Consider the following 15,662-nt stretch of genomic DNA (forward strand, 5'->3'; position numbering starts at 1 on the left):
GTCTAGTGAGAAAAGATGCTATACAAAGCAGTTGCAAAGCTCATTCTGCTGAGCTTATAAACAGTTATCTGGGCCCAGGTTTACAAGTCTAAAGCAAACAGATACCCCATAAGAAAGATTTATTGAGGTGGCATGAATCTTCAGTACCTGCCATATTCAGAGCAGCACTCCTTTTGAGCTTGCCCCACAGAGTGGTTGTCACATCACCTTCAACTTAAGGGAACACTAAGAGGCTTGGCAGAAGGCAAGAGTGATGACAAAGCCCATATTAGGCACTTGTCAGTTAGGAATGAGTTTAAATTTACATTTATTATATTTAGATAAAGGGTGAAGTTACTGGCCTCAGCTTTGGGGAGCATCAAGTTCCAGGTCTAAATTACATGAGTGAGCCCAGTTAAGCTGGAGTCCAGCTTGTCTTATATTTTTACAGGTTACATCAAAAACATCTGCCAAAATAACCCTTTAGTCATTACAAAGTAAAACTTTGCCATTTCTAAAAGCAGAAACAAATGATTTAGAAGCTGGATAGCCAGACAACCTGGTGACAACATACTGCACTGCTGGAAACTCCAGCTTAGCGTTCTAGCTCATTTCATACCTTGAATAACAACGTCTAGAAGCGGAGCAGATTTAGTCTTTGGGCAAAGCGAGCAATGTATCACTATGATGTCCCTTCCAGTTTATCAAAAAATTGACCTAGATGGTCTTAGATAAAAGTCTTGTCCATTTTAGTTCTCCTATACAGAAGGTATGAGTATGATTATGAGACTTACAACAAAATAGTGTCATTAGAGTAAAATTCCACTACAACCATCACATTCTCTGCAGTTTTCTAGATCCTTAACTTCTAAACATGACAGGGAAAAGTCAAAGGATAAATATTTGGCATAATTACATTCTGCTTCAGCAACTAAGTTTAGTATTTATTATTGCATATCAGATCAGGAAAGAACAGGGTATATGCATTGTTGTTGTTGTAGCTGTGTCAGTCTCAGGATATTAGAGAGACAAAGTGGGTGAGGTAGTATCTTTTATTGGACCAACTGCTGTTGGTGAGAAAAAGCTTCCACTTTGTGTCTCTCATCAACAGCAGTTGATCCAATAAAAGATATTACCTCGCACACCATGTCTCTCTAAACAATAGGTTACTAAATTATTCTGAAGAATCCCATCTTCTCAAGGGACTGGAAGTGGAATACACAGCATTTCACATCCATGTGACCAGGAGTCCTTTATCAGATGTTCATACAGTGACTAGCACAAGGGGGCCTAACCTGGTTGTGGCCTTCAGACTATACTGCAGTATACATGTTAAATAATTTAACATTTTAACAACATTATATTGGCACTGACTAAATATCTTCAGGGATTTTGCCTATATCCCTCCAAAGGAGACAGATCTTCTAGAAAAGTGGTTTCTCTACCTTTTTCAGCTCAGGACCAATTTATAAATGTTGATAGCCTATCACAAGCCAGTAAACAGGCGGGGGGGGGGGGGGGATGAGAGGTGTCAGGTTGCAGATCCCATCCCACCCCACCCCGCCCCTGTAGTGGCAATTCTGGTTCTGAAGGGCTGGCTGGACTTGGCCTGCAACTCCAGGCACTGCAACATCTGGGGTTGCAGCACCACTCAGACTGGGCTCGTTGTCCAGGCAGCCCCGGGGGACCAGAGAGGCAGCTCGCATCACGGGACACTATGAAAGATCCTGGTGACCCAATTTCAGATCCCAACCCATGGGCTGAGAAGCCCTGCTCTAGAAGCGTGCATGCCCCATCGCCACGGGCCGGGCCCAGCGTGTAGCAACACACGAAGCGTGTTACAGCCTAGTTATGAACACGGAGCAGGGCACGGTGCTCGCCCTCTTTTTCAACAACAAGGACTCAGACTCCCCCCCCCGCCCCTCATGCTGCAGGCTCCCCTTTCGCTGCCTGTTTCTGAGCAGAACGGGGCAGCTGCCTGAAGGTAGCGACATCTCCATGGGTCGAGTCGCACAGGGGGGCAGCCAAAGCAAGAGGTTTTTCTCACGCCTCAAGCCGGCGGATTCAGGCCCCAGCGTAGAGGCAGCTACGCCAACAAAAAAGAGGGGCTTCGGGGGCGGCATAAACCGCACAGCCAGCGCGTGAGGGGCTGCACGGCGGGCGCGGGGAGAAGAGCGGGAAAGAAGCCGCCCCATCAGCGCCTCCGCGGCCAGAACCCGGGGCCGGCTGCGGCCCGCCTCGCTCGCGGAGGCCGCCGCGGGGCCTTACTCGCCCCCCCCCGCTGCCGCGTGCGGAGCGCGCTACGGAGCCCGGGCTCGTTGCCCCCCTCCGGGGGGGGAGGGGCGGAGCCCGCCCCAAGCGCGAGCTCCAGGCTGCGGCCGGTGGCGCAGGCCGGGCCCCAGGCGGGCGGCTCGCGGCTGGGCCCAGCACGGAGCCGCCCGGGGCGGGGGGGCCCCGCGGAGGGGGCCCCGCCCCGTGGCGGCCCAGGCCGGGGTCGGCGGGACGCTCCCCTCAGGGCCGGGCCCGCGCGGCCTTGACCCCGCGGGGAGGGGAGGGGCGGCGTCGCTCGGCCCGTTCACTCACCGGCTCCGGGTGAACCCGCGGCCTCCGCTGCTGCTGCGACCGCGCCGCCTCGCCTCCTACGACACCGCCTCACAGGGCCCCGGCTCCCGCCTGCCGCGTGGGCTGCTGGGAGACGCAGTCCCCCGAGCGGCCTCCGCCCATTGGCCGCCGCGGCGGAGGGGACTACAATTCCCGGCAAGCCCCGCGCGGGAGCCGGCCTCCTCCGCAGCACGCGCTGCACGTAGGACGGAGGGGGTGGTGCTTCGGGAGGGGTCAAAGGTCCCCTCACTGGGAATGGGGCCTCATGGGGGAGGGGTCATGGGGGGGCTTGGGCCCAGAATGGGGGGGTGGGTTGGTTGGTTAAACCCCCTCACTGGGGTTGGGGTGGGGGCCAGGGAAGAGGGTGAGGGTGGCTAACCCCTGCGACTAACCTGGATCCTGAATTGGGCCGCGAGGAAGATTTTAAAAAGAAATCGTTGGGTGCTGCTTGGAACCGTGGCCATTCAAATCCTTTCCGACAGAAGAGCCGCTCCTTGCCTCGCAGCCAGGACTGTCCCGTCTCCCCTTCCCACAAAGACTCCAGCCCCGTGTGATGGGCTGGGTCACAGAAACCCCCTCGGAGCCGCCCCCTGATATGCCAAGGCTACTTCTGCCCCCGCTTTCCGGCCCTGCCAGCTTAGGACTCCAGCACCCTGCCTGGTTTGAGCCAGACCCACGAGCCTGCTGCAAACCCAAACCCAGGTCTGAACCACGTCCCCGAACAGCTGTAGGCTTAACTGAAAGCAGCTTACGGAAGCGTTCCCGTCCTTGACACTCAAATGCCCAACTCCCAATGGGGCCCAAATCCTGAATAAATCCGTTTTACCTGGTATAAAGCTTATACAGGGTAAACTCATAAATTGTTCGTCCTCTATAACACTGATAGAGAGATATACGCAGCTGTTTCCTCCCCACCCCCCAAGTATTAATACATACTCTGGGTTAATTAATAAGTAAAAAGTAATTTTATTAAATACAGAAAGTAGGATTTAAGTGGTTGCAAGTAGTAACAGACCGAACAAAGTGAATTACCAAGTGTGACGAAGCGGGACTGTTCTTAATGTTTCCTCTGAATACTGTAGGGGTGCCTCAGTTTCCCCTATGCATTTCTTAAGTCTCTAAGTGGTGGAATAAATGCATCCGATGAAGTGAGCTGTAGCTCACGAAAGCTTATGCTCAAATAAATTTGTTAGTCTCTAAGGTGCCACAAGTACTCCTTTTCTTTTTGCGAATACAGACTAACACGGCTGCTACTCTGAAACCAGATAAGGGAGTGCAATTGTTCCAGAGCAAAGGGCCAGGGTACATAAATGGTGATCATCAGTTGCCAGGAGACAGAGTGCCTGGCCCTTCCCCCCTGCAAGGTGAGAGCTAAAGGGTTGAAGAACAATGGAATCAGGTGCCCTCCTGGCCTGGGAAAGGGACAAAGCCCAGAGGAGGAGGGGCTGGAGGGGGAGTCAGTTTGGGGCTGGCTGGGGACATGGAGTGAAGTGCAGACGTGGTTGTCTGGCTCACTGCCCCCCAAAATGGACCCAGCTGAGGGGTCCTGTTCTCTGCACCTACAAGCTCTGGTTTAGACCATGTTCCTGTCATCTAATAAACCTTCTGTTTTATTGGCTGGCTGAGAGTCACGTCTGACTGCGAAGTTGGGGTGCAGGACCCTCTGGCTTCCGCAGGACCCAGCCTCGGCGGTCTCGCTGTGGAAAGCGCACGGAGGGGCAGAGGATGCTGAATGCTCCGAGGTCAGACCCAGGAAGGTGGAAGTTGTGTGAGCTGTGTGTCCTGAAGACAGTCTGCTCACAGAAAGGAGACTTCCCCGAGTCCTGACTGGCTTCGTGGGGAGCAGTTCCAGAGCATTGCCCAGGGACTCCATGACACCAAGCAAAATAAAATAAAACCTGCAAGTCTATGTCTAATAAATCTGAATACAGACAAAACATCACCAGCTCCAGTAAGTTTCCCTTTGCAGACTAATCTCCTTCTAGTCCCGGTCCAACAATCACTCATACCCCCTGTGGTTATTGTCCTTTGTTCCAGTTTATTTCTTGGGGGTGGAGAGGCTCTCTCTCTCCCTTGCCAGCTGAAGACAAAATGGAGGGGTCTTAAATAGACTCTCTTGTGGGTGGAGATCCCCTCCTCTCGCCTATGCAAAGTCCAGCTCCAAGGTGGAGTTCTGGAGTCACCTGGGCAAGTCACAGGTCCATGCAAGACTCATAGTTTTTACAGGCAGAAGCCATCGCCCACATGGCATCTTGAACATCTCCAGGAAGACTTCTTATGTGGACTGGAGCATTCCAAGATGCACTGTTCCTTAAGTGCTTCTCGACTGGGCACTTAACTTTGTGAAGTCCTTTCCTCCAGGAACTGACCAAATGCTCCATTAAGGTTATTTAGAAATCAAGCCAGTACACGGCCAATATTCATGGCTTCGAATACAAAAGTGATACATGCATACAAATAAGACTGATAGATTCAGTAGATCATAACCTTTACAGAGATATGTTCCATAGTATATGTAGCATCGAACATATTCCAGTTATGTCATATATATTCATTAGCATATTTCCATAAAGCCTTATGGGGGGCACCGTCACACCCGTTCTACGTCAGGGTTTCTGAAACCTACATGTGACCGGGAGGGACTGACCCCCAGGACTTGAGAAGATTCATTACTGGAGAATAGGTCATCCACCCACTATGAATGGATCTGGAGGCTCAGCAAGAGGCATAGACCCTTCTTCAGGACATGGGGAGCTATGGAATCATGGGCATTAGAGAGAGATCACAAAGCCTATATTCTGCTTCTGGCCAGTACTGGGTTAAATTTATTCTCCATGTGATAGGAAATATCAGGACATGAGACACAATCCGGCCTCTCCGGCAGGCACCCTCCCTGAAGCGGGGAGGAAGCTGTGTCAATCTGGAAAGGACGCCACAGAGCTTAAAAGGGAAACAACTAGTTCACATGAATCAGCTGCAGAAAACACAGGCAGCCTTTTGCCAAAGCCTGATGAGCCGGCAGTTTCAGAATAGGCCTGCACTGAGTTGCTGTGGCTGCCTTTGCCCAGATGCTGCTTCCTTGTTTCGAGTTCTCCTCCCCCCTTTCTGCAGCCATCGCTGCACTAGAATAGGACAGAACAAGAAACCCACGAGTTATGGCCTAAAAATTCATGTGTTGAGGCTGGCACATGTAGTGCAACTTTCACAGCAAGCACTGGGAATGTGCAAACTGGCCTAGAGAGTGGCAAATTCAAGGCATTGGAATCTGGCTAGGAACCAAGAGGTTTAGAGGTTGGGTTAGAGCAGAGGATCCTGAGTGTGGATTCTCAAGTTCTGTTCCTGCTTCCTCACTGCTTGAGTCTGGGCAGGTCAGTTCACTTCTTTGCCTCAGTTTCCTCACCAGAGAGAGAACAGAATGGAGCTCGTCTCCTTAGCAGGGCTGCAAGGGTGAGTTTGTAAAGTGCTGCCCAGGCTTCTTAAGTCTAGCTCTGCAAAGCCAGGCGGAGAATCTCCTGACTCGTGGTTTTGCAGCATTCGGGTTCCTGCCTCTGCTTGAAACTGGAAATGAGGCCATTTCTCCTGACCTTTTGGAAACCGACCAAGTATGTATTTACAGTTCGCTTTTAGCCTTGGGCAGCGACTGGAGGGTCTGGGCTTGTTCCAAGCCACCTCTGTCCACCCAAAGCTGGGAAGGTCCCCATGCGGGTGCCCACTCCTAGTGATTCCTTTGTTGCACGCTGCAGTTTTAAGAATCGGCCTGCTGGCTTTCAGGAAGTCTGGCTCTGGGGGCAGCAAGGCAGGGGCAGCAAGGTGGTAGAGCAGCACAACAGGTGTGGAACCCCTGCTTTCCCTTCAGAAAAGCACCTGGTTTTGGAAGCAGTGAAGCAAACAGCCATCATTGCTTATAGGCCCCAAGCCAGAGGAGTCTGGAATGTTTTTCACGGACCTTTGAAATTACCCACAGCTGCTTTTATGATTTGCAGGACCCCAAAATATCAGCCAGGGAAAAACAATAGGGAGTTGCCTCCCCTCCTATACTTGCTGCTAATGAGAGATGGTCTGTGTCAGAAAGCTGCTCTGGGATGATGACTCCAGGGCAACAGAAGCCTAAGTGATTGTTTCTTTCTCTATAAGCTTTGTAGCTGGAAAGATGCGTGTGTTCATAGCAGGGCCCCACTGCTGTCGCAACCGAGCGACTCCTAGCCCACACCTGATTCACAAGGACTCTTTCCTTGATGGCCTGCCCAGAGTCTTTATGGGCTAGAGATCAGAGCATAGGGCTCGGTTTGAGATTCTGCCATTGACTCACCATCTGGGCCTGGGCAAGACTCTTAATCTCTTTGTGCCTCAAAGTTTTTTTTTTCCACCAAATGCATCCGATGAAGTGAGCTGTAGCTCACGAAAGCTTATGCTCTAATAAATTTGTTAGTCTCTAAGGTGCCACAAGTACTCCTTTTCTTTGTGCCTCAAGTTTCTTACCTGTCCAATGGGGCTAAGAATAACTTGCCTTCTTCAAGGGGGAAGGGCATGAGGTTGGATTCCTCCATGTGTGTACTGGGCTTCCAGCAGGGAAGGAGCTGACTGTTATTTCCTTTATTTGTGGTGAAGGGCAGCTGTGATGGTCCCATGGCAAATAACAAAACAAACAAAGGCCCAGCTCAGCTGATGCTGATTTCCAGCTGGAATCCAGTTGGTGCCTGCAATCTCTGAGGACCACAGAGCTTGCTCAGCCGCCCCAGCACTCTCTTTACAGACAGGCTCTTGTTCTCAGTGGCGTTTTACTGGGAGCTGACACCTGTTTCATTTCTTTGCCCAGTTGAGTCTCAGGCCTTAGACTTCAGCCAATAAAAACCCAGCTATGTACACTTAGGACTCAGTCCTCAGCCAATGGAAAGTCTGGCACTGGCTGCAGTGGATTTGGTGCTATGCTGCCCAGCTTGCTTTGGAAAGATATTGCAATACCCAGAAAACTGCATCACAGCCAGCTAAGCAAGCACCACCTGTCCCCTTCCCTGGGTGGCTAGTGCAGCTGGGCCCTTCCTAGTGACAAGTGAACATGCAGGGGACTTGCAGGCAGAAGCAGAGGACAAGTTGTGGGAGAAGAGGGAAGATCCCTGGTTTGACTGTGAACCCTGCACTACACCAGCTGCTGCTCCGCCCCCTGGAGCCAACGCGTGGGCGGTTCCCCTCCCATCAGTCCGCAGGGTCCCTCTGGGACTGACACTCGGACTGATCCCTGCTATTTACAAGTGGAAGGAAAATCTGGGGTTTTCCGCACTCGCAGGCTTCTTGGAGCGTTGCAGGGCTTGCCAGCATGGCCTGTGGGTTTTTCCATCTGCAGATGGGATCGTTTTAATTCCTCCTGCTGGAGGCCCATGATCCATCAGCCTCAGGGCTGGATTGGTGACTTAACTCTGATGTCTTTATGTGTGAATTTGTGATGGCAAGAACTCACCTCCCAGCCTCCACCCCAAGCGCCAACCTAACACCTGATGTGTCCTCTGTTGGAACATATCTAACAGGATGTCTCAGGGGCATGGTGGAGGGTCCTGAGGTACACACCATGGTTCAATTCCCTACTCTGCCACTGACTCCCTGTGTGACCCAGGGCAAGTCACCAGCCTCTCTGTGCCTCACTTCCCCAGCTATCTCCCAGCTCTTGTGTGTTGTTGATTTAAATTCTAAGCCCTTGGAGGCAGGGACTGTCTCTGTGTCGGTGCAGCACCTGGCACAATGGGGCCTTGAACGCAGTTGGGGCCTCTAGGTGCTATTATACAATTAATAGTGAGTAATTTGTAGTCCCATTAAAAAGCATTGCTCCTGGGTGTAAGGCAGCCTGTGTGGCTGTGCTGGATGCAGCGCAAAGGTCTAATAAAATTCATGGTTTTGCCCCATGGCTGCAGCGGTGTTACCAGGCCACTTCACCGTGAATGGTCCTTTCAAACGTGTGTTAACCCCTCATGTGAACAATCTGGTCCACCTTGGATTGAGCTGTGACACTCCGAGTTCCTTTCCCAGGCCTGAAGCAGAGCTCGGAGTAAGCTCAGAGCTCATCTCTCTCACCCACAGAAGTCGGTCCAATAAAAGACATTCCCTCCCCCACCTTGCATCTAATAAAATCCGTGTTGTGGGCCCGTGGCTCCTTCCCCACAGTTGCTGCTTGGGGGGCTGGGGGGGGACAGGGGGAGTTCAGCTCTCTCTGCACTGTCCCAGTCTCTTCCTGGGAGCAGTAGCACTGGGAGAGGGACACCACTGCACCTTACTCTGCCTCCAGGGTCCATGCTGGGAGGGTCTCCCGCCCTCCATCCGACCGCCCTCCCTCCATGCGACCTTGTAAGGAATGATGGGCCATTTGATCTGGACAGATACCGCAGCAGAGCAAAAACCGCTGAGATGGGAGGCCCAGCTGAGAGAGCAATGCTGATCCAGGTGCCGGAACAGCCACAACAATCTCTGCTGGGATGGCTAAAATTAGACACCTTGGGGCCCCTGTCAAGGCTCTGGAGCAGAGCTGCATCAGGGAGCGCAGCAAAGCAGTTTTCTTCAGGTACATTAGATAAGAGCAATGAGGAGCGTAGTGTCCTCACCTTGTCACTCAGCTGGTCACTTCCTGGCCTACCTAGACGTGGGAGAAGCATCCTGCACCACAGGGATACGGGTGGGCATGCTCACGAGAGTGGGTTGCGTGACCCACAGCTCCATCGAGCCCACCAGCAAAGAGCACCCCGCTGGGCCCGGGCAGGAGCTCCCTCCCCTCAGGGCACCATTGAGGTCTATGACCCGCCACCTTCCTCTCTGTTCTGGAGCCCTGGCCCTTTAAGAAACAACAATCTAGTGCTGAGAGGAGCCGACTTAGAATGTCCGATTCCAGCTGCCATCGCTGGGAACGGATCCCGGCTTCTGCTGGTTCTGAACCCCCTCCTAGGACCCCAGGGCTTGCTTTGACTGGTTGGGCGCAGCCCTGGCACAACCTGACATTGCTTTTGAGCAGGAAACTGGGAACCAGGAGAGCTGGGCTCTGTGTTGACTTTGCCATGCTGTGTGACCTTGGACCCTCTCTGTGCCTCAGTTTCCCCATCTGTATAATGGGGGCACAGCCCTCTGAGCACTGTGAAAGGAAGAGTCTTGCTCTTCGGTTACTATTAGCAGCATTGTAGCATTGGGCTACAGCCGGACCTGCCCTGGCTCTGCTCCTGGCACCGGCAGAGCCGGCACCATCACTGCCATGTTCCTGCTGCCTTCCAGCCTGATGCCACTTGGAAAGAATGGAGGCCCCAGAGGCCCCTTTTCCATCCTTGCCAGGCTTTGTGGGTGGGCAGGGGAGGAAGCCAGCGAGAGCCATGTGCCAGGGCAAGGCATGCTGACCTTGGTATGCTGAGGGGGTCTGAAAATAGACCCCCTGGGTGTCATTGACATATTAGAAGGGAACAACAGCTGAGCAGCCAGCTAGAGGGAGGAGGGGAGTCCTGGGGGCGGGGTCTGTTCCTCTAATGGAGCAGCGGGATCCTGGGTCCCCAGGGCTGGAGCCAGGCTGGCTGTCTTCACACACTGGGGTGGAAAGTATCCAGCAGCCCACCACAGAAACCTTCCCCAGCAGCGCAACCCTCCGCTCCTGATGGGGGACGAGCAGGCTCCCAGCCCAGGAGTCAACAGTGGGCACTAACGCCTGTTCCTCGGCATCTCAGCGATTAACACAACCCTCACAAATCCTTTTCCCTGCTTGCATGTTACAGGCCTGGCAGCTAGCAACACAGGGCAGAGGCCAAAGGGGAGACCTTACCACAAATGGCTAAGAAAGGGTCTGCCTTGCACTACTGTTATTAACTCATATCTGCGCTGTGGTAGCTCCTGGCCACTGGGCACTGCCTGGCCCGACCCCAAGGAGACCGTCTTTGCCCTTACACCGTCAGCATTGCAGCAGGCAGCATAAGCATCTGGCTAGCCCAACGCCGACTGCTCTGCCAGTCCCAATCCCCCAAAGCACACCAAGCCAGGAGCGAGAGCAGGATGTCTACAATACATCCCCAACCACCAGGTTCACTGTGCTAGGACCAGCTTTCCCAATAATCAGAGACCTTCCTTATAACAAACAGACCTTGCAGGTAAGAGGAAGTTCTGGATAGCAGAGGGATCCTAAGCCCAGCTAGGCTGTGCACACAGACACACTACGCTGTGGGTGGGCTCATAACTACAGGGTATTTGTAATAAACTCTCAGTCATAAAGAACTAACAAACTCCAATCTCTCCCCATGTGGGCTGCAGGGGTAGAGGCAGGCGGTTGCTTATGGCATGGGGAGAAGTGCAAGCAACTTGTTCTTTATGGAAAGTTTGGGTTTTGTGAAAAATTCAATATCAAAAACCCACTCGCCTCCCTTCTCCTCCTTGACTTAAATCCTATGTTTACATTTTAAAGGGAAGTTTGAAATATTAAATCCGGGTTTAGAGGCTTTCAGGTGGATGGAAAATTTCAGGAACATTTTTCAATAAAAATGTTACGATTTAAAAAAAAAAATTCACAAAACCAAAAAATTCAGTGAGTTGCAAATTCTGCAAACAGAAGCAGCTGCACAATTCCCACAGGGGCTGGAAAATGGGCTCCAGGTGTGTGTCCCAGCTCCTGCTGGATGGAGCTCCAGGGTCCTGCTCTGCTCCTTTCTGGCACCTCCTGCGCTCAGTGCAGCTGCACCAGGGCTAGGGCTCAGTCTCCTGTACCTAATCCTGGGGCCCCTGTCAGTGCTCCGGAGCGGAGCTGCAACGGGGAGTGCATTTTGGCACCTGACTAGGAGAGAAGACAGGGCCTGCTGGGATCTCACGCCCCATCAGCGAGAATAAAGAGCACAAAGGTTGCTGCCATCTCCTGGACTGCAGCGGTGATGTAGCAGGAAAGCTCAGATCCTGCAGCACCATATCTCACAGCTAGAAGATGAAAGAGCAAGGGGTGACAGGCTGGGAAAGGCCAGGCTGATCCTTGGTTCCCTGCACTGGGCTCAGCGTGGCAGGGGGAGGCCGTGTGCATTTGGCTCCAGCTTCGGGTCCGAGGCGCTGGCGTCACCGGCTGGAGATGGTAAGAGAATCCCGAGCCCTCCCTTCTGCCCAAGTTCCCGGCCCAGAGCAGGGGGCAGAGGCAGCGAGGGGCCGGGGCCGACTGGCGGGCTCCGAGCGCACACAGAGACGCGGAGGCGGGGCGGCTCTTCCGTTTTATTGTTCAGATGCATAACACTGTCACAATGGCACCAAGCAAGGCAGGCGCGGCCCCGGCGGCCCCCTCCCACACACACAGCACCGACACCCGCGCCCGTGGCGGCTCAGGAGAATAGCACATCGTACGGGGGTAGTGGTCAGAGTGGCACCAAGCAGCTGGCTGGGCCCGGCTACGGGAGGTTAAATGAGCTTGAACCCTAGACCCCTGAACACAGCTGGCCAGTGCCAGCCTCCTGCGCCCTCCAAGCTTGCGGGATGGGCCCTGCCTTCTGCACAGAGAGAGCTGGGCCTGGCGCTCATCCCTGATGTCACACGGAGCTTTATTTACATTATTCACATACACTGTCCCCAGCAAGTTAAATAACTACATTATTACACCACACGTCGGGGGGGGGGGCGGCATGGTGGGAACCGCTAGGAGGGGCGGGGGTGTCAGTCTGATAAGGTGCATGGTAAAAACGAACAAAGAGAGAAATCAAGAGTCCCTGGGGCTGGCGGGAGGGGGGCACGTCCTGGCCCCCTGCCCTGCCCGGTTCATCCTCTTCGTGGGGCAGTAGGTGGGAGTGACGTGGTTTTTCGTCTGGTAACAGCTATAGTTCTGTGAGAAAGTCTGGAATTGGCACTTCTCCTTGCCCCCGCACCGAAGCAGCCATGGCTCAGGCCACCAAGGGGCGCTCTGCCCAGGGAGACGCATCTGCCCCTCACAGCACTTCTGTGGGGAGAGGGCGAGAGAAAGGGGGAGGCGGATTAGGCCAGCGCAGCTCACGGACACTGCCTGCCAGCCGGCAAAGCCGTGCCCGCCCCGGGGCTCCACGCACAGCATCCAGCGGCCGTGGCCACACTGGAGGGGGGAGACCCGGCAGGACGGCCCAGGACACAAGGGGCCACGGTGGCAGGAGGAGGGGACGGCCCCTGTGCTGCCCAGGTTTGCTACAGGCTGATGCTGTCGCTCTGCCAGGATCTGCTCCAGGGCCAAACTGAGCCCCTTCCCCCAAACCCTGCTTGGGCCACCCCCAACCCCACCCTGCTGGGGCAGAGGATCCATGAAGGGCAGGCGCGAGCTCTGGCAAGGGCAGGCTGGCTGGGGCGGGTGGGTGAGCAGGGGAAGCTCCTACCTGTGATCTGGGGGGGCTTGACGACGGCTGCCTTGAGGAAGGGCTCCTTGTCCCCGAAGGGGATGATGGGGTCGACGCTGCCGCTGTGCGGAGAGAGCTCCAGCACGCCCTGGCCCACCTCCTTGCCGGGAAAGCCGTTCTCGTGCTTGCCAGGCTGCACACCGTTCACCAGGGGCGCCGCGTCCTTGCTGGCGGGGCTGTGAGGGGAAATGCGGGGGGCTGCAGTGATACACAGGGGAAGGGGGGTGCACAGAGCCCAGCCCACGACAGACTGCAGAGCTGCAGCTCCCCCGGCCCCAGGGCTGGGTGCTCCCAGCTGCCCCCTCCGTGGTCCCAGCTCCCCCTGGCCCTGGGGCTAGGTGCTCCCAGCTGCCCCCTGCGTGATCCCAGCTCCCCCCGGCCCTGGGGCTGGGTGCTCCCAGCTGCCCCCTGCATGGTCCCAGCTCCCCCTGGGCAGGGCGCTCCCAGCCGTCCCTGGCATGGTCCCAGCTCCCCCCTGGCCCCAGGGCTGGGTGCTCCCAGCCACCCCCAGCGTGGTCCCAGCTCCCCCTGCCCTGCCTGGTGCCTCCCCCCAGGGCAGATACCTTTGCTGCGGCCCCTCAGGGACTGGGCCCGTCCGCACACCCTGGCTCTCTGTGCTGGGTGTCTCTGACTCAGGGAGCTCCTCTTCCTTCGCCAGTGGCCCTGCTCGCTTCCCACAGCCTGGGGACCGGAGCAGAGATGGGTCAGTCCCACCCGGACTGGACCCCAGGAGGGATGGGATGCTCAGGCCCGGCAAGGTAGGGTTGTGCGACAGTGTGGGGCAGGCATCCCACACAGACCTGGCCAGGGAGACCTGGTGTGTGTCACTTGTGGGTCTGGGCTGCATGTCTCACAGGGCCAGTGGGGCGGGCTGGGTCATGGGAGGGCCCTGCATGATTGGCCTCGTGTGTGTGGGTCTGGGGAGTGGACGGGTGGGATGCCTGGGCTCAGAGGGGTGGTGTAGTGGGGTGTGCTGCCCAGGCCCGGATGAGGGAGGTGGGGGTGTGCCGCTCGGGGCCCGGATGGGCGGGGTGGGGATGGAGGGGGGTGTGCAGCCCGGAGGGGCGGGGACGGAGCAGAGGGGGCTGTGGCATGGAGGGGCGGGGATGGGCTGGGTCAGGGGCTCTCCCATGCAAGTCTGGTGGGGGAGCAGCTTTGCCTTTACCTGGGCTGGTGTCAGCCTCCCCTTTGGCTTCTTTCCCATTCACCATTTTCTTCTCTTCCTTCTTCTGCAGAGGGAGAGGAGCGCACTGAGCTGTATCCCAAGGCCCAGCGGAGGGGCTGGGACAGGCCTGGGCTGGCAGCCACTGGGACCCCTGCCGCTGGGACCCCATGCTGAGGGGAACAGGCATAGCCAGGAGAGAGACCCCAACTCCTCCAGACCCATCCCAGAGGCTGCTGGGATGTGGGCCAGCCTGCTAGCCCCCATGGGGGTACTGACCTCCACAGCCCTGGCACCTGCCCACTCACCGCCTCCTGCACCCAGCTGAGGCAGCCCTAGCCCAGCAGGGTTGGGCACAGAGGTCAGGCATGCGGCATCCCAGGGTCTCACCAAAGAACCAAGAGGGGCTGGGCCCAGAATCTCCCCCCGGCCCATCACCGCGTGGCATGGCCACCACCAGGGCCTCTGGATAGGCAGCCCCACGTGCAGCAGGGCACTCGCTGGCACGCTGCACCCACAGGTACCCACCTTGGCATCGGCCGTGTCTGACTTGCGCGTCCTCTTCATGATCTCTTCCAGCCGCTGCGGAGGGGAAGTGAGTCAGTCCCAGAGTCCTCGCCTGGCACCCCCGACTCTGCCCAGCTGGGCTCGGGGCTGCAGAGCTCTGCAGGACGATGGGTCCAACCTTGCTTGGCTGACCCAACGTGGGTTTCAGGGGCAGCTGGCCCCACTGCACCAGACACCCGTGAGGAAAGCACTGGCAGCTGCCCCCCGCACGCCTGTTCTCCGGGGCACAGGGGCTCTGACCCGGCAGCTCACTGGGCGCTTCCCCAGCTGCCATCTGTGCAGCGCCCGGGCACCACCCTCTGCACTGTGCTGCTCCCCGTCCCCAGGGCTCTGCCTTGCCCTACCGCCCCTGCACCACTGCTCCCCTTCCCCCCCTCCCCAACTCAGCCTCCTGGGCTCCACCCCTGCACCCTGACACCGCCTCACCCCATGCCCCACTCCCCCCGCCTCTCTTCCTCACCCCACCCCCACCTTCCCCTGCTCTCTGCCCCCACCCTGCCCCGCTCTCCCTGCCCTACTTCCTCACCCCACCCCACCTTTCCCTGCTCTCCACCCCCACCCTGCCCCACTCTCCCCGCCCCACTTCCCCACTCCACCCCCACCTTCCCCTGCTCCCTGCCCCCACCCTGCCCCACTTCCCCTGCAATGCACCCCACCCCATCCCTCCTCCCCACTCACCTTCTTCCTTTCCAGCCGCTCCTGCTCCTCCCTCTGGAAATGCTTCTCCCGTTCCAGCCGCTGCCTCTCGGCCTCCTCACGGGCCCGCGCCTCCACCTCCTCTCTCTGCAGGACAGGGGGGAGCCAGGGGTCAGCACACAGGCAAGGACCCTGCCCCGCCAGGAGGGGCAGTTTCCCACCGCTGGGCCTCGCCAGCCATCACACCGGGGAGACGGAGCGAGGGTCTAGCGCAGGGCCCCCCCCGCCCTGTGTGCATAGCGCGGGCACAGCTCCGGCCCTGCCGGGGACGGCACAGGGTAACACAACCGGGAGCCAGACCCCCCAGTGGGGGTGCGGGT

The 15,662-nt window shown here is 56.6% G+C and overlaps 2 protein-coding genes across 10 annotated transcripts in view; both read right to left on the minus strand.

Annotated features, from left to right (window-relative positions):
• THRAP3 (thyroid hormone receptor associated protein 3) overlaps window positions 1–7,142 on the minus strand; it is an 81,438-nt gene extending 74,296 nt beyond the window's left edge. For 6 of the 9 annotated variants that reach the window (XM_038377329.1, XM_038377321.1, XM_043505884.1 and 3 more), the window contains exon 1: window positions 2,563–2,715. The gene's annotated coding sequence lies outside the window, so the exon portion shown is untranslated. Of the gene's footprint in view, window positions 1–2,562; window positions 2,772–7,059 lie in introns of those variants that run through there. The other 3 variants (XM_043505886.1, XM_038377316.2, XM_038377325.2) reach the window with 3 other exon arrangements.
• A 4,616-nt stretch (window positions 7,143–11,758) lies between these two features.
• MAP7D1 (MAP7 domain containing 1) overlaps window positions 11,759–15,662 on the minus strand; it is a 39,052-nt gene continuing 35,148 nt past the window's right edge. Inside the window, exons 14-19 of the mRNA XM_043505897.1 lie at window positions 15,325–15,429; window positions 14,608–14,661; window positions 14,083–14,146; window positions 13,481–13,598; window positions 12,897–13,093; window positions 11,759–12,493 (exon numbers count right to left, since the gene is read on the minus strand). Coding sequence (XP_043361832.1) covers window positions 12,483–12,493; window positions 12,897–13,093; window positions 13,481–13,598; window positions 14,083–14,146; window positions 14,608–14,661; window positions 15,325–15,429 — 549 coding nt within the window. The 3' untranslated portion in view covers window positions 11,759–12,482. The remainder of the gene's footprint in view (window positions 12,494–12,896; window positions 13,094–13,480; window positions 13,599–14,082; window positions 14,147–14,607; window positions 14,662–15,324; window positions 15,430–15,662) is intronic.

The sequence above is a fragment of the Dermochelys coriacea genome, chromosome 19, assembly GCF_009764565.3.
Source record: "Dermochelys coriacea isolate rDerCor1 chromosome 19, rDerCor1.pri.v4, whole genome shotgun sequence".
Classification (NCBI taxonomy): domain Eukaryota; kingdom Metazoa; phylum Chordata; order Testudines; family Dermochelyidae; genus Dermochelys; species Dermochelys coriacea.